Source organism: Phoxinus phoxinus (assembly GCF_949152265.1).
Source record: "Phoxinus phoxinus genome assembly, chromosome: 10".
Classification (NCBI taxonomy): Eukaryota; Metazoa; Chordata; class Actinopteri; order Cypriniformes; family Leuciscidae; genus Phoxinus; species Phoxinus phoxinus.
In genome coordinates, this window is record NC_136885.1 from 30,882,990 (window position 1) to 30,901,667 (window position 18,678).

The 18,678-nt window shown below is 38.6% G+C and overlaps 3 protein-coding genes across 5 annotated transcripts; 1 reads left to right on the forward strand and 2 right to left on the reverse strand.

Moving 5' to 3' along the window:
• Positions 1-277: 277 nt before the first annotated feature.
• Positions 278-11,448, reverse strand: dcaf13 (ddb1 and cul4 associated factor 13). Its single transcript, XM_079625676.1, has 11 exons — positions 11,258-11,448; positions 10,966-11,165; positions 10,631-10,738; positions 10,442-10,531; positions 8,938-9,093; positions 7,079-7,156; positions 6,899-6,981; positions 6,645-6,809; positions 4,884-5,019; positions 1,893-2,056; positions 278-1,575 (listed from the first exon to the last, which is right to left on the reverse strand). Exons 1-11 carry the CDS (start codon positions 11,325-11,327, stop codon positions 1,488-1,490), a joined length of 1,338 nt encoding a protein of 445 aa, XP_079481802.1. The 5' UTR covers positions 11,328-11,448; the 3' UTR covers positions 278-1,487.
• Positions 10,511-14,575, forward strand: cUnh8orf76 (chromosome Un C8orf76 homolog; the record flags this gene model as incomplete). Of its 3 annotated transcripts, none has more annotated exons than XM_079625679.1 (7): positions 10,511-10,833; positions 12,386-12,586; positions 13,080-13,175; positions 13,254-13,397; positions 13,468-13,754; positions 13,859-13,991; positions 14,432-14,575. In XM_079625679.1, exons 2-7 carry the CDS (start codon positions 12,482-12,484, stop codon positions 14,573-14,575), a joined length of 909 nt encoding a protein of 302 aa, XP_079481805.1. In that variant the 5' UTR covers positions 10,511-10,833; positions 12,386-12,481. The 3 variants fall into 3 exon arrangements, with proteins under 3 accessions (XP_079481805.1, XP_079481806.1, XP_079481804.1); XM_079625680.1 differs by lacking the exon at positions 10,511-10,833 and adding an exon at positions 11,398-11,515; XM_079625678.1 differs by lacking the exon at positions 10,511-10,833 and having other exon boundaries at positions 11,988-12,586.
• A 209-nt stretch (positions 14,576-14,784) lies between these two features.
• On the reverse strand, positions 14,785-18,245 carry fam83a (family with sequence similarity 83 member A; the record flags this gene model as incomplete). Its single annotated transcript, XM_079625677.1, has 4 exons — positions 17,448-18,245; positions 16,610-16,777; positions 16,269-16,393; positions 14,785-15,253 (listed from the first exon to the last, which is right to left on the reverse strand). Exons 1-4 carry the CDS (start codon positions 17,955-17,957, stop codon positions 14,785-14,787), a joined length of 1,272 nt encoding a protein of 423 aa, XP_079481803.1. The 5' UTR covers positions 17,958-18,245.
• Between the last annotated feature and the right edge of the window lie 433 nt (positions 18,246-18,678).

The following is an 18,678-nucleotide window of genomic DNA, read 5'->3' on the forward strand; positions in this document are numbered from 1 at the left end:
AGTAGGACTCGAAATTTCATTGACAGCCAGTCGAAAAGCATAGTGAAAAAACGGACTGGAATCTTCTCTCTAGCAGGATCAGCCATAAATTCTAAAAAATAACCTCAGAAAGGCTCCTTGCAGACTACAAGCATAGACCAATAATGTGTGTGAATGTATTTCCACCTTCATGGAATACTACGACATCCTTTTAAGAGATGGTAATGCTCAATTACATTATAAACTGCAAAATAATACTTAATTTCAACTGAGAGACAAATAAAACACCACTTAATTTAATCTTAATATTTATGTTTTAATGAATTAAATATTAATGAGATGATTCCTGATTCCATAATGTGATTAGAAGTTAATTTTACCAGAGCAAAATTTTGCATGAACATCAATATCATATCAAATATTACTACATTATGTAATGCTTAAATCATTAGTCAAATATTTAAACCAAATTCAAAATAAATAATTTTAAAATTGTGTCTGATGAAGAGCCACTAGCCTCGAACATCACCTGAGGTGAGAACATGAAATACAATTTAAAATCTATTGAGCTGTGGTGTGGCAACTTTTTCTTCATTTTAAAAAAAAAAATATGATAGTCAGAAACAGGAGCTTTGGTTGAAGACCGTGTAATGTAATTTATAACTCATTAACATTATAAATGTTGAACAGATCAGTACCTGATGTACCTATATTTTATGTTCCACAAATTTGAATCTAACGGGCAAAAAAGCTAAACGAGGGTGCTCTACCACATATTTATTCCTTACTCTCCATCTCTCATATCCTTTGGCTTGCACTGACTGTTAGTTTTAAATGAATGCAGATTGAGATGATAGGATTATAGACTAAAAAGGTGAAGTGTCTTACATCTCATTAGAGCATTAAGTCTTTGATAGGATGAGAAAAACAGCACACAGGTTTACATTAGCAAACAATTATACATAACACAAACACCATAAAACATCATGTTTGCACTTAAAGGCTATATGTAAACATATGAGAACAAAGAGACAATACTCAGCAATCTTACCATAGGAATTATTGAAGTCCACCATCAGATTTCTGCTTCTTTCAAACGCAGCCCACATAACATCACCAAGAACACCTACAAGGTAAACTTGCTCCAAGGTAAGTTTATTCATTAATTTACAAATTGATAATAGTAGGTGATGGAAACACATTTGGAACAGTCCTATTCCCATTTACATCAATGCAAAGGGGTACATTGAAAACATGAATATTCACAGATGAAGACATTGTTTTTATTGTTCATATTCAACCAATTATAAAGAGAGCAATGCTAGTATGATTTCCATGCTCAGTGTCCATGTAAAATTCTTTAGAAATATGCAGCAGTATGCTGAAAGTCCTTGTATATACCAAAACAAGTTTTAGTATGGAAGTAAAAGAGCGGCCAAAGTGTGGAATATTCCGGAGCGTGTCCGTGTGTGGAGAACAGCAACCCATCCACTTCTTTAATTCATCTCTTACTCCACAACAGCCACCACGTGTTTCTCCTTTTCTGTCACCAGAGGAACAGATCCCGGCTTGCTGTGTTTGCGCACGTTTTGTTCCCTAAAACACACACAGAAAAGCAAAAGACAATCAGAATGCCGATCAAACTCAAACACTGATTCATTTCCTTTCACTGCCAATACAATGGAGACAAACGGCAAAAGATTTCAAGTTGAAATGTCATTTTTCTATGTTTTTCCAAACAAGCCACAGTGAACATTTTGAAACTCTTATGGTATGTAATGCAAAGGCGTTTATGGTTGCGGCAAATGACAAAACGTTAGTTTTTGGAACTCAGTTACAAAACCTGGATCAAGGATTGTTCCAGATAAGCATCAGCACTGTCAATGTCTTAACATTTGGTGAAAGGAACTTACTTCCTGCGGCGGGCTTCTTTCATTTCCCGCTGCTCTCTCTTCTGTTTCAGGACGTCTCTGGGCAGGTGGCGGTGGCGGGCGATGCGTCTCACCTGTGGGTGGTGCTGAAATTTCTCCATCAGCTTCTTGTTGTAGTTTGCGGCTGCCTTTTCTCGGGTTGAGAGCTGTGAGAAAGAGACTTGTGTCAATGGTATATATTACACACACGACGTGCAGTGATGTTCTAAAATGTGACTTTTCTTTAATAAATCAATTTTTTCCGATTTTGTATTCATTAAACTGTCATTAAACATAAATACTAATCATAGCACGATGAAAGGCATTGCCTCCTCTCACGTGACTTTCCCCCATTCATTCTCGTTACCCCCCACCAAACCCAGCGCATGCTTTAGGGGGTCTGTTAAAACTCAATGTGCTCAGGGGAGGCACGAGAGACGTGGCGTCCAGCTGTAACTTACCAGCTGGTGTGGTGTCGCTGTTGGACAATGTTCCAAACGTGTGACTTAACGCAAATATTACAAAATGTGACGTTAAAAAGCGTATGTTTTATTTTTGTAATATGGGTTATTCTCTCATCCTATTTTTTGCCTCCTCTGAGGAAACACCCCTGATACACACACACACACACACGGCTAAAGTAGAAAAGATTCTGCTATGGGCACGACCTGCTTTGTAACTTAATCAATGTATACATTTCTTAGGACTGCACTTCATGAACGACTTCAGTGAGCAGCAAAAATATGCCACATCTTGAAATGTCTTTTTAGTTTGGCACTCAACATAAAGCAGCAGTTTTTTCAGTTGAAGAAACGCACCAAAGTGCTCCTCATCTATCTCTATATCATAAAATTTCTGCGGCTCTTGGGCTTTGGCGCGTCTCACTCCACACCCCTCCGAGGGCTTTTATTCTAATTAAAAGCAATGATTTTCTCAAATTCAATTTGTTTAGGGCAATCTAATAGCTGCTGATGCCATCAGAGCACTCGGGAGGAAAATCTGAAGGCCTGTTAACTCTTATTTATGAACTTCTTGACAGCGTTCACATGAGGGGGGAAAAACAAACACGACACTGCGGTTTCCATGGAGACATCCCATCATAGAGCTATTGTATTTTTAGTCCTAAAAACCAAGTGAGTTAGCATTTCAGCCATCGGATCCCTCTGGAATTTCAATTTGATTTATTAGTAAAATAACACAACTTGAAGAGACGGTCACACTTTGTTCTACAATATAAATTACATGCATTCAAACCTCAAATGTGTATTTTACATTTTTTGTTGTTTCTTAAATTGTTGCAAACAAGTTGCAACACAAGGACTACACAAGAATGGTTGAATACTATCACTATTATCCAGCGAGTTAATGAAATCAGTGTCGTTATAGTTACCTAAAATCTACTAAAAAACATTTGGTTATTGAAATAAAGCTATCTAGAATGAAATTTAAATTAGACAAAAAAAAAAAAGTAAACTAAAACTGAAGAAAAACTAAATTTTTACTAATTTTAGAAGCATTTAAAAAAAAAACAACAACACCAAAATTATTATTATAAAATAGATTGAAATATATTTAATCGTGATATAAATTCCACTACAAAAATCCTAATGGACCTGAAAATGGGCTTCATTATCATATATATAATAAATATATAATATCACACATATATATATATATATATATATATATATATATATATATATTAAAATTACACTTTTTGCATTTGGCAGACACTTTTATCCTTAATGACTTAAGGTAAGCATTTTATCAGTTATAATGCATTCCCTGGGAATTAAACCCATGACCTATACTCAACTATTGGAGATACAGGAATGCTTAATTCATTAAAAATTAACATTAAAATTCATTCATTAAAATGTTATAAAAAGTATATCCATTATAAGTGGACTTCAGGGATAAAACAAAAGGCTGTAAAACATGGCCCATTTAATTGAAACAACAGACACAAATGTAGGCTACTTATGAGCAAAAATATGATACTGTGATTGTAAAAAGCCACTTATAGAGGGGTCAACCTCATAAACAGCCAATTTTCATATAAATATAGTAAAATAAGCACTCAAAACCTCAAAACAAACCAACCCAGCTCCAAAGAGCTTCCAAACATCAGACTCTTGATTCAGCATCTGCTCCTTTAATTAAATACTCTCATGTGCCTGATAGTTTAATGTCTTCATTATTTTTCCTGCTTTAAGTGATTGGCTGATTCAAACTGCTGATAACTGCAGTGAGTGTCTGATCTCTTTAAGTGAAACGCATCAGAATAAATCTCTCTAATAAAGAATAAAGTCCAGCGGAAGCCAAAAACTTGCCAATGCTGGACCGCATGAGGGAATCAGATGAACTAGAGCGGATACGAGATGATGGGTAGAAGACACTACATTTACCTGGAGCACAACCAACCTCTGCCTCAGCAGAGCAAGAGTCAAGTTTACTTAAAGGGACCATTTTTGACAGTTTTGTAACAATAATTTTTTTTCCCCCTGACTTTAAATGGGGCTCCTTAACACAATGTCTTATTTTTAAGCGACTTTCAAGTTCAAATACCTTAAGAAATATTTTAGCACTAATCTATACTATTTTTTGACTGAGGGCAAAATTATTTTAGTTTCTTATCACTATATACCACAAAAGAGCCTCAATCTTAAATAACATCTATGGACATGTGCGGATTTCCTTGTAAGCAAACATCACTTTATGAAATAGGTGTAGGCACTTTGGGGCACTCTATTACAAGAGTTGCTTTGACAAGAGCTTTTTCCTGGCCAGGTTTCAGACTGCCATAGAAGTGCTTAATGAAAGTGATTTGTGGATGTAATTCATTTTAAGTGCTTGACCACAGGGCCGAACGTGGCCCATATTAACCACCTGAGAGCATTTGCAACAAGTGCACCCTCACAAAGCTAGGATGGAACCTGGGGTTGAAACTCCTTTTGGGTCTGTAATGCATTTAAAATAGGGTCAAGTACTCACCAATCCGAGCTTCTCTGAGGCATTGGCCTTCCACAGCCGAATGTTCATCTCGTCGGAGCCGCTCATGATGTATTTGTTGTCAGCCGACCATCTCACACTGATGACATGCTGCATACGTTTGGTGTGGTACACCTCCCTGAGGATTGTGGGGAATTACATGTAATGCCAGAAATTTGCTTTATGCGCACACACTGCCTGGCCAAACATTTATTGAAAGTCTTTGGGATGTGCTGGAGGAGACTTTACAGAGTGCTTGACCCTTGCATTGTCAATACAAGAAAGATATCGACAAGAAACTCATGGAAATAACATTAAAACATTTATTCCCATCAAGAAGTGCATACATTTTTGGTCAAGATCTTGTATTGACATTGCAAGAGTCCAGCGCTCTGTAAAGTCTCCTCCAGCACATCCCAAAGACTTTCAATAAGTGTAAGGTCTGAATTTAAGGTGCCAATTCATGTGTGAAAATGATTCTTCATGCTCTCTCCCAACCATTCTTTCATAATTTGAGCCTGATGTATCTTGACATTGTCATCCTGGAATATGATGTGTCTTCCTACTAGGGGTGTAACGGTACATGTATTCGTACCAGACCGTTTCGGTACAGGACTTTCGGTACGGTGCACATGTGCACCGAATGCAATCTTTCACGTAAATTAGGCTAGTTTTGTGTGCGGAACATACGTCAATTCCGAGTTTCCACACGAACATATTAAGTGTCGGAAGTCTCCGCGTTGCACTGATTAAATCTGATTAATCGTTTTTGTGATTCAAATACATGTAAAATATTACCATAACATCTGTCTTCCTGTGTGCGGAAATTTGTTTATGTTGCTGTGACAACGAAACACGTGCAAGCGCGCCTGTGTTAAGAGCGCTGATGCGCTCATCTGTGGACATTTCCGAATGCCTTTCTGTTAAAAGCGGGCTTTCCACACAAACAAACGTACATGTGTCATTAGTATGAGAGAAAAAAATTGGATTTTAACTCTCGGGTCGGGCTCGGACATAAATATCGCATAAATAAAGAAGATCACCTCATACACGGCACGCTCGCTTTAGCCCAGCCTCTCGCTAGCTAGCGTCACGGCCAATATTGGTTTGAGAGTATTTTATTTAGTGGAGAACTTTGCAGCAGTATTTTATTTCTTCTTTTTTTTTTTATATATCTTTTTTTTTTATTAGCCTAACGTTATATTTGTTTAAAAAGTGTGTTTAAAAAAGTGTAAACAAATTATTTAAAAAAAGTTTATAGTAAACAACCAGCAGTTTAATGTTTTGCATTTCTTTCCCTTACTGTACCGAAAATGAACCGAACCGTGACTTTAAAACCGAGGTACGTACCGAACCGTGATTTTTGCGTACCGTTACACCCCTACTTCCTACATGGTTGTTTAAGAAATGAAAAGCTACAGACTCCATCAGTTAGGGATAGAAGAACTGTTGCCAAACATATAACATCTAGAAACAATCACTGCAATGATGATCCAATCATAGACTTTCCGATTTAAATCCAAACAGCGACTTGGACGGGCTGATAGAAATTAAGTGAGTATGCTTAACACAAGATGACATATCTGCTAATTGGGTCAGAAAAATAATCATGTTTTGCCTTTAAATTAAGTATTTTTGTTGCCCAAATGACAACAGTTTTTTATTGTTTTAAGCACTTGGGTTTTTTTCTGAATGCAATACATTTTGCTTCTCACGTGAATGCATCTTGACTAGATCTCCTTGACCTTTCCACAACACACTCACCTGCTGTGGCCTTTGTCTTTCTGAAAGATGCGGACAGTTTTGTCAAAGCTGGCGGAGACAAACTCCCTTCCTGTAGGTGAATAATCCACATCCAGCACAGCGGACACATGATCCATGTGCACGGTCACAGGAACATCCAGATGCCTTATGTCGTAAGTATAAAGGCTGTGGATGGAAGAAACAGAAAAAGGTGACATGATTTATTTACTCTCGTTTAATTTTTTATTTAAAGGTTTACACTCAAATTAACTCACTTGTAATCTTCATTGGCACAGGTAAAATAATACGCTTCCATCGGGTTCCAGCAAAGTGTGTTGCTTCTCAATTGCATGATAACCTGAAACAGTGTCATTTCATTGTAGTCTTAAACAGAACTATTTAGCCATGTAGTTGAAAAGTAAAAGTTGTGGGTGAAAAGTAAAAACATTGCAGACCTTTCTGAGTGGTGCAGATTCTCTGGTGTCATACAACACTACACTTCTGTCTGATGCGCAGCTGGCGAGAAGTTCGGTCTGCAAAGAACAATGGGACAATTTATTGGTGATAAATGAAGTTAAAGAATTGTGCGGCATTTGATGTCTATAGCCGCGTTTCCACCGCGGGAACTTTCCCCAGGAACTAGGAACTTTGGAGTGGTACTCGGTGTGTTTACACCGCAGGAATCAGGGTCTAAATGAAGTTCCGGGTAAATATTTCCCCCTCCAAAAGTCCCTGCTGGCGAGGTAGTACTTTCTCAAAGTTCAGGAACTTTCGGGGGTGGGACTTGTGCGCTGAACATGCTGATTGGTTGTGTTCACGCCGCATTTTTACTGGAGGACTCCACGCAGCATTCTATTTTAACCGGCATTTTTAAAAATCTATTGCGGTTCGTGGCTTAATGCATTAGTTGTCTGTCTGCAAATATTTAATAAAAAAATAAAAAAACACCGATGACGAGGTTCAGGCTTTATTAAGCTTATTTGTGCAACAGGACATTTTCTGCGCGTTCGTCCCAGCCATCTCACGGTCAATGTCCGCAATACATCACAAACACAACTACAGCACAGTTTGAATCTCCTCCCTACTTATTATAAATGTGGCGCTCAAAACTGATTACTGTCTGTCGCAGACTGGGAGGAGCAGTTGCGCGCATGTTTATAATCTTCCCGGTACTTTAGACCGCGGTGTAAACGCAAAAAGCAACCGGTCTGGGGCAAAAAAAGTTCCTGGGAAAAAAGTTCCTGTGACAAATTGTTCCGGGTAATTTCGGTGGAAACGCGGCTTAAACTACTCAACAACTTCCATGAACCCGTTGAATGGTAAAAAAAAACTCCCTGTTTTGCCTCATGACTCATTTAGATAATTATAAAGCTGCTTTGAAAAAATACATATGAATGGGCAAAGAAAAAAATAATGGGCCAAGCCCAAAATGGCTAAACACTAAGCTTTTAATTGTCTTAACGACAAATTAAGCCTATTGGTCTGGAAATTAGCCAAATTTAAGCAAATGCTGGCTCAGGAAATCATCAAAGACTGAATGAAGTTTTTGGCAGAATATGGGAAGTGTGTGTGGGGAGCCGTTTAGCTGCTGGTGCTGGTGAGATGCTTCACTGTGGAAAGTCATTTAATGCTTTGGTGTACAGGAGAATATTGCAGAATGGCTTGCTTCCCAAAAAAATTTTTTGTTTTTATTTTTTTCCTTTATTTTACCAGGAAGTCTCATTGAGATCAAAAATCTTTTACAAGAGAGACCTGGCCAAGGTAGCAGTCAACACAGCATGTTTAAATGCTACATACAAGGTAGCAGCCAATGAGGAATGAGGAATGATACGCTGTTATTACTCAACAAGACAATGATCCTGCCCAATTTGCAAAGACAACTAAGAAGTGGCTTGAGAAGTCCATCAGGCTGGTGTTTTGGCCTGGTCAGAGTCCAGGTTTGAACCCTATAGTGAATATTTGGTCTCACATTAAACTCAAACGAACTGGGAGGCCTTTTTTCAACTACCAAAGAACCGTTTGCAGCCATTATAACATTGAGTGGAACAACACTGACTCTTCTTCCTGTAAAAATCCATCTGCAAGTTGGGGACGGCTACTCTGTGCTAAGTTACTTTATCTACAGTATTTGTGAATTCTTGCTAATTTCCTGAGCAGTGATTAGTGTTTAAAAATGGTTAAGACTATTAAAAGACCACTAAATATTTTGCAATTTTTGGCTTGGGCCATTTTTTGTCTAGGACATATTATATAATAATACATATTATGAGGGTCCACAGATTTAAACTGAAATTAAGTTGAATTTGTTGCTCACCTCCACAGGGTTGTAGCGGACACAGCTGAAGCTGTCCACACCCCAGCTGAAGGAGCGGATGGGACTGCTTCTCTGCTCATCCCAGATATCCACAGTCTGCCCACAGGTTGCGAACGTGCCCTCCCTATGGTGGTGGTCAATGCCAGTGAACACCGCCTGCGAAACACATCAGACCTGTTAGAAGCTGAAAACATGAGCTGAGCTCCTAAAGTACAGAACCTTAAAAGTATGTGCATATTTTAAGGGTGGGCAATATAGACAATATTAAATTTGTCAACCGGTAGAGATTTTGGACTATCGTCTTTATGCTCACGTGCCGTTGCTGTGCTGCACGGTCACGAAGGCTTATCGTTTACATGCGTTTTTAAAGAGATAGTTCACCAAAAAAATAAAATTCCCTCATTAATTACTCGCCCTCATGTCGTTCCAAACCCGTAAGACTTTTCATTCATCTTCGGAAGACAAAAATGTATTTTTGATGAAATCTGAGCTTTCTGTCCCTCCATTGACAGATACGCAACTACCACTTTGATGCTTCAAAAAGTTCATAAAGAGATTGTAAAACTAATCCATATGAATCGAGTGGTTCAGTCCTAATTTTTGTGAAGAGACTCAATCACTTTATATGATGAAAAGATTGAATTTAGGCTTTTATTCACATAAACATTCATTAATCAGTTTTGGTAAACAGAAGCATGTTCGCTTGATGTGCGAGAACCAATGAGGTTAATTCTCGTGTTATGCAGCGCATTGAGCTTCAGCAAGAAGCGATGAGATTTGTTCGAGCTCACGCGTCAAGCAGGTTCGGTTGAGCTTCTGTTGATGTTCGATGATCAATGTTTATATGTGAACAAAAGCCTAAATTCACTGTTCATTTTATAAAACGATTGAGTCTCTTCAGAAAATGTGGACTAAACCATTCAAGTCATATGGATTAGTTTTACGAAAGACAACTCCTTTCGCTATATGCGCGTGCTGTGTGTGAGACTGCAGCGTAAGCCCTAATTGGGCTTAATACACATATTTGTGTGTCAAAATTACCATCTTTGCAAGTAAACAGACAAATTTGTCATAAGTGAATGTAAACGCCCGAATATATTGGATCCGTGCGGTCTTAAAGTGACAGCAGACAAATATACCTGCTGTTGTCCGTGTCATTAATGTTAATCAAACAACAACAAAAATTAAAATCTCTCACTACTCTTGACTAAATCATTTTTGTAACTTTAATAAATTTACACAGAGAAGACAATGCAGTGCAATGCAGTACTTACAATTTATGCAGCATTTCTTTTTTCTAGTTTTTCAGGTAGGTCCATTTCATTTGTGTCTTTGTTCTATTGTATTTTGTTCTCTATTACGGTTTACTTGTCTTCAGTAAGCTTGAGAGTTAATTTTTAACTATAGGTTGGTATTAGTTTTTGTGATATTGAAAATGATGACACGAATTATAAAGTGTGTATATACAATGCTCAAAAAAAAAAAAAGTAAGCTGAAACTGTACCTTCCCCAGAATTGTGTTAATTGGTTCCTCCCGAACTCCATATCCTGGTGCTTCCATGTTCCACTGTTTGATGGTCTTGTCATCTCCTACCTATTTCACAGAATCACATAAGTGCACAATCACTTACTAACTGGATCGCCTTCATCTGTATAAATCAGGAAGAACATTGAATATGCAGGATGAAAATACCGTGAAAAAGGAGGTGCCACAAAAGCGGGAGCACATTCCTCGTACAAATCCTTCATGAGCCTGAACTGTCCTCATACACTCCCGCTTAGGAAGGTTCCACACTTTCACCTGTCAGAAAAGAATCATAAATCCACTCATCCATCATCAATCCTGATAGTCATTTGCACACTCATTGGAGTAACTGGGCAAAGTAACTGCAAAATGTAAGTTCATTCTATGTGCCCCTGGTGTTGTTGTTGTTGTTTACTGTATTATTGTTGCACGTTGTTCTTGTATGGTAACTGTAAACATCTTGACAGAACATGCTCAATTAACGAGCAAGGTAAAGGCTTTACCTCCCCATCACAGGCACCAGATAAGACTGTTGAAAGACTTTTGGCGTGTTTGACGATGCAGCTGATGCCATCTCTGTGCCCATCTAGTGAAGCCACAAAGGGTTTGGCAAACACCCTCTCAAGTTTAGTTGCATTCAGGGCTCTGGTATATTCCCTGGGCACCTCAAAAGGATGTAGGGTCGGGTCATAGTTCCTAGGCACTAAGTTAGATAGGGAACACACTAAAGTTAGTATACTTCCCAACACGCCAGCTTCATATAACGTTAATTACTTCATGTTTAACGTTACATACCTCTCTGTATATCTCTGGTTGTCTCTCGAACATAATCGTCCGGGTTTCTACAAAGCACTTTAACTTTCATCCCACCAGATTATAAGATTAAACCCCAAAAATCTTGACGAGATCTGCAGCGTTCAGAGAAATGTAGGACCATGTGTTTGTATGACGTAGCGCGCGTGAATGTGACGTCACATCCGGGTTCTGCAAATCTTTTTTATTTTTTGCTTTTCATTATTGTTTAACGATATACTCAATTCCACAGAGGCAAAGGTATTTATTTATAATATATTTAAATATTTAACATAATTATATATGTATTGTTTTGAAAGAGAAATCAAACAGTAGAACAACTTCCAAAAAAAACGTTCATGTCTGACGTCTAAATAGAAAATTATTATTTTAAAACATTTTATCAAGTCATAAATTAAAAGACAAAATTTTCACTTTTTAAAAAAACATCGTCGACGCAAACGGCGCTATCACGTTGTAAGCGTTGTTTTTCTAAGCATTGTATCATGATTGACCAAACAGAGTCGTTTGTTGAAGACAGACGTTTATATATATAATCTTAAAATTCGTTTTTAGAGTCAGTTTTCCCTTTTTTGTATCAGAAACAAGTCAATTTGAAATGAATAGATGAAATATTATGCTTCTTAGCAAAACAATCGTGTTGAGATTTAAGGCCTTTTTATGCTTCTGCGTCATATCGACGGCGTACCCCCGCAGACCCTTCTGCGTCGACGCGAACCCCTCCGCCGTAGCTCGACGTGCACCTCCCAAAAATTGTAACTACGCGTCGAGGCGACGCAGACCACAAGGGCTGTGATTGGTCACACTCCCACCCCCCTAGCGTTCTGGCGGTGAAATGCACCGCGATGCAACACAACCCGACGCAGGACCATAAAACGGCCACGACGCCGTAGGAGTGACGGCGTAGCTACAGCGTGGAGTTGACGGAGAAGCATAAAAAGGCCTTTAGATGCGACTCAAAGGCAGTGGGCTTGCTTTTTGAGCCACAATGCGCCCTCTAGAGGCATACAGTTTGTCTTATTGGATTCAACTTCCTTCTCATGAAAGGATATTACGTTTTTGATCGAACAAAAAATTAGATTTCTGCACATTTCTGGAATGTTTGCGCAGACAGTTGCTTGGACGATCACGTGTTCCATTACGTGCTTCGTGAGTGTGTGAGGAGGAGAGTCTGCAGTGAGACTGACTGACACGCGTGTTTCTATCATGGAGATTCTAGGCAGCACTTTTGATGATTCTGTGTTTGAGGAATCACGGAACAAAGTCTCAGCTGCTCTGCCCACCTATGAGCCCAAACTCTGCGAACCTCTGGTGGGTAACGTTATCACACTCAACGCTTACAAGAAACTAACGTTACTGATACCATGGTACAGAAATAGTAACGTTAAATATACCCCGCTATTTACATCGTATATTACTTTCACTCTAGACAACCATGGCATTACTACAGTGCCATGTTAGTATGTGAGAATTTTGATCAGTAATATTTCACCACATTTTTAATCATGAATTCAATATGTGCTGATGTTAACTTAACCTACTATATTCGGTTATAATAATTATATATGATTCATTATGGTAATTATCCTAACGTATAATTATGCAGGTGTTTCTGCAGCGTTCACACGGTCATGGAAAACAGGAATGCTAGGAATACACACACACACACATATATAAGTGTGTGTGTGTACTGTACATATTTATAAATATATGAGAGAATATACATATATAAGTGCCTTTTCAGGTATTAAATTAAAAAGCAACTTCTGCCAGGTCACATTTTTCTTTGTTTTATTGTATCTAGTGGTTTTGTGCAGATGGAAATATCGAGGATGGATTAGAAGAACAGAAATCCTTCAAGTTTCGAGGTGATCTGGCCTACAGGAGGAAACAGTATCAGGTATAAAGAGCTGAATTCAGCATTTGCTCTCACTGTTATCTGATTCATGAGCTCATTTGTCAGTTGTGTCAATGGCAGGTGGCTCTGGATGAGTATGTATCCTGCCTCTCTCTGGTACCTGAAGGAAACGCATCAGTGAAGAGAGATGTGCTGGAGGGGATCGCACGATGCTGCTGTCATCTGGGGAAAAGAGAAGAGGCTCTAAATGCCTGTGAGAAATTGGTAAATATATTAAATCACTAACTCCATCTTCTGTTTATCCTTTCGCTGATTTACTGTGTTTTATCGACAGAGGGCAGAAGTATCCAACACCTGTCACCTCACCTGCGTCCTTCAGCTGGAACTGAGTATTCATGATCACTACAGGGAGCTGACGAACAGCATCTCCAGCCTGCAGCAGCTGTGCTGCCTTCATCCGTATCATCCATGGCACTGGCTGAATCTGGCAATGAGCTTCCAGAGACTCCTGCGGTCTGATAGCGGTCCAGAGAGATCCAGCACCGAGGAAGAACACGAGAAGCAGCGGGGGACAAATAACATTTTAGCACTAAAGACCATCATGTGCTTGATCAGAACAAGGTACTGTATGTCAACAACAAGAGAACTGGCTGTTTTTTTTAACTTGGATGTTAAAAGATGAATTAATTCAGTGCTGAGTTTGTTCATCTTGTGATTTTCGTCAGGCTGCTAATTGAAATCCTGCGGATTCAGCAGTTCTCATTCATACTGGAGAACAGCCAGAGGGCTCTACAAGACATTGAGGAAGCTCTACATGCTCTGCAGCCAACGGAGAAAATGATTCAAACAACCTCTGAGGTCAGACAACAATAACCACTTTAATAGAGAGAAAAAAACATTGTGTGTGTATATATATATATATATATATATATATATATATGTTTCAGCAGACATTAATCCAGTCTTTTGTCAAGTGATCCTTCAGATATCATTCTAATATAGATACTATTTTTTATATTTTTAGTAATTTTAGTACAATGATTAAAAATATAAAAAGCAATTATTTAACCTTTTATTTTAATTTAGAAAACTAAATGTTGTATTAATAATGTAAGATTTTAAGAAAGTGACATTCCTTTTAAATGTTTTCTGAATCAACTAAGTGCATTCAACTCATTGTTATGCATAAAACACAAGCCAGTTTATTCTTTACATGTATACATATTGGAATTACACATCTCACACAATCCATGGTCTCACATTAGAAACTGATTTTATTTATTCTGATGAAAAACTAGGTGATGGCAGAAGACCTCAATCCGGAGAAGATGAGGGAGGAAAGCCAAGATGGAGAGAGTTTATCGGGCCTTTATATTAAAGACTTTGATGACAGGTGGTGGAATAAACTGCACACTAAACTGCAGGAGGAGACGGTAGCTTGATCCATGCACAGAAAGCTGGAGGAGACATATGAATGATATGGATATTGTGATTGTACATTTATAAATGAATATATATCTATTATTGGAGTTACATGCTTGCCTTTTACTGTTACAAAGCACAATAAAACATCTGCTAATTCAAGCAATAAGCACATACTTATTTACAGCATCACATTGTTTACTAAAACTAAGCATGGCAATAACCTGCTCTAGCACCAGTGGGAAGCTTCGGGAACACCTCTGTTCGTGTGATTGCCCTCTTTTGGGCGCCAGGTTTGGCTTCTCATATTATAATCTTTGAAGAGGGGGGACTGACAAACATCGGGATGATGGATCGTGTTCCTCCGTGGAAGCCATTGAGATCTTTGTGGTCCAGTGGTGGCACTTGGATAGCTGGTCTGTCTGACCAGGACTGGAGGTGTCGGAAAACTCGGGTTTCGAGGTTTCTGTTGTAAGTGGCCAGCAGTGTTACTGGGAATTCCTGCTGGCCACGTTGGGATCTGGAGAATCTCAAAGGGTAGGTGGAGATCAGCAGGATTTGATGTTTGCCAAGTATATCCTAGCACTGGTTTAGAAAGTGCATAGAGTCTGCGAAATTCCAGGTCGAAAGGTTTGACCCCGCTGCCTTTGAAGAGTATGGCCAAGCTTCTGTGAACCTGCCAGGATAGCCAGGTGAGACTGTGATGGGGTTAAAGAGGCATCAGTGAAAGCTCACAATCAAGAGATGTAATTAAAGGTCAAGCTTCTGCATCACTAGAAAATGATAGCAATCGATATAAAAGCATTGGATCGACCTAAGACCCTGTTTACACCTGGTATTAAGAATCTCTTTGGTCGATCTGATGTGGAAGACATTAAATACAGGTGCAAACGGGGTCTAAAACCTTTAGAGCTCGTCCACAGAGGTAGTTAAACACATTGGGATCAGATTGCTTTTATAGTGTAAACGCTGACGTTGTCGAATGCGTTTCGAACAACCACAAAAAGCGCCTACTGACCTAATGCACAATAATTATGGGAAGCACACGAGCCAGACAGGATTTAAACTGTCGGCTGGAGACTCAAGTTCGGATTGAAGACGAAAAACGTATCAAGCTCAATTTTCTCTCACCATTCCTGATTTCTAACAGTGTTCACCATGTTCGGCTGTTTTTCTGCCATCTTTGGTCGCTTTCATATGTAAATTTATGAGCTTATTTTGTCCATTAGATCGAAAGATCTGAAAAATCCCATACATTTACCGACCCTTAAAGAAATCAGGACAGAAGTGGTCGAAAGTGGACAAAAGAGACGGAACAGGAATGTGTCTCCCCAAACGTCTCGACCAAAACGCATTTTAATACAAGGTGTAAGCAGGGCCCAAGTTGAGGTGTGGTTACATGCTACAATGGCAGATGTTGTGAGTGTTTGAAATATATCTGAAAACAGCATTATTTTTACAATTGTGTTTGAAGCTGCTTGTGCAGAAATTGACCACGTCTGGTTGTAAATCTGTAAATCTAAATGCCGTGATAGGAAGAGCTGCTACTCAAAAGAAAAAAACAAATATCTATATTTTATCAGAATTTTAGCTTAAAATGTATATGAATGTATACGTGCAAGTGTGTATGCCACGACTGGTCACTATATAAGTTTGCTCATGCTTTTATTGCACAATTTTATAGATAGATTTATGTTTATGTTTAGATGGTACCTGTACGAGCCGACCAGCACTTTTGTGCAGTCCACAATGATGAACTTCTCTTTCATCTGTCCAGTGAACTTTCTGCCTGATTTGGCACAATATGTCTCACCTTGAACACTACGAATGGACATTCTCTGTATGAAGAAATAAAGACAAATAGTTAACATAAGCACACTGGATATAAATATAATGAAGTCATCCACTTTTAATTTTTTTCATGATAAAGCAAAACTGACAGAAATGTTGCATATATTTTTAAATAACAACATTTTGTGGCATATCCACTAGCAAAAACTGCTTAATACCATTAATGTAAATATAAGGGCTCTGACTAGAATCGAATAACTTACAGTTAGGTGTGACTTGTTGATTTTTACATTTTCACACATGTCCTGAAAAAGCTGTAAATTGGTGTGGTCCAGAAGGAGATAGACGTACACATTGCGCTTTCTTGTCGCCTCCAGTATGTCACAGAAAATCTCCACATCGCTGAATGTGTCCATAACTATCGCCAAAACCTGTGATGAGTGAAATTTAAAGAGCAAATGTGACATTGCAATAGTGTGTTTTCAGACTGTTTCATAAAAATGTCAGGCACTTTCCAAAAATATAATACTGGCCTGATTTTTTTTTTTTTTTTTTTTTTTTCAGCAAATTAAAAGAGGTGGAAATGTTGATGTTAGCTTCAGAACTTCAATGGTTCAAACAACTGAATAATGATAAATAAATAAAAATTTTGTAAATAAAAATAAAAATTACATTTTACAAGTCTTATTTGTGTTCATTGTGCAATTGTCTACCAATAAACCATAATCAAGATTAGACATTCATAATTTATAATACATTTATTAAAGGGTTAGTTCACCCAAAAATTAAAAATTGTGTTATTATTTACTCACCCTCATGTCGTTCCAAACCTGTAGGACTTTTTGTTAAAAAGTGTTACGGGTTTGGGACGACATGAAGGTAAGTAATTGATCATTTCATTTGTGAGTGAGCTAACCCTTTAATAAAACATTAATATGATGGAGAATAGTTGCACAAAAAAAACATGAAATTTGTGCCACTAATACACTAAAAATGTGTGTAATTGCAGTGTGAATCTTCCTTGCATCACAAAATTAACATTTGAAACAATAATGGCAGTATACAATCCAAAAATGTCACTATCAAATGACAGGTTCTTACTGTAGTTGCTTGCCTGATGAGTTCCCGCAACAGGTCTTTCATGGAAGAGGATTTCACTGACTGGAAGAACACTTCCACACTAGGAATCCCTTGCAGATGGTAACTCCAGTCCGCCACCGGCCAGCCGTAGTCAAGAACTGGAGGCTCACTCTCTGTGGCTGCAGGAAAGTATGTCTCAGAAGAAACTGATGGAGAACTAGACGCCTCTTCATCCCTGTCTGCCCCTTCGTCGTCATTGAGAGGCTTTTTAATGTTGTTTAAGATGTATGTTTTCTCCTCCGCAGACAGAAAGTTTGCTTCATTCTCTTTGATCAGCACTTCCTGGTATGCATCAAGCCCTTTGTCCAGGAGAGCATCCATAGCCAGTCGTGTGCTCTCATTGTGACTCAGATCCACTGGAGACACCTGAGCGTTTGGGTTTCTCATCTCCTGAACTCTTCTTCTCATTTTCCCCATCAGCTTCAGCTTCAGGTAGCACTGCACAGACAATCCATTACTTTCAAGGTTCATGTTAATCGCAAACGAATCCTCAACTGACAGGTGACTGGTTGACTCTACTTTTTAGTCCTCATTCGTGCTTCACAAAGCTAAACGTTTATCCATTCAGGTGATCCTCAAGGTGCGTCTTTTCATCAGCATTGCAGCCATTTCACGCTACAATGAGTATTTCTGAACCAATTTGTCAAGTATTCGTGATCGCTGACTTTAAATGTGAACGTTAGTGCTGCCCTAAGGCTCTGTGGAAAGTAGTTTGTGGCTCCTCCTCAGATAAAAGCGAGCAAGTAGCCGTGTTCACAGACAGATTCACCCGCAGGCTTCGGTGGGTGGGGTCGTGTGGTTAACAGGTGAGGTGTTGAGTGAATAATGAGACTGAAGTTCCCATGTTTTCCATCACAAAAATGAAATGGCATGAGTGGCAGGGATGGAGATACGGCTGTCAGATTCACTTCACCCATGCTTCACTAGAGGAACCAATCGACCTGTTCTTATTTTCTTGACTCAACTTGCTTAATGTAAGTACGTAATGGCTTTGTAGATAGAGCACTTGTGGTGTTGAAAATTCACTTTTGGTTATTTGGTCATTTAAAAAGTCATTCTAAACCCTAAACATAAATCTTCAGCATACATTTTCCCACACCATTTGTCCTACATACATAAACGACACATCTCACCGTGTTGCTTAGTGGAGAAAGAGGCATTCATTTTAATTATGATCAGATTCGCGTTTGAA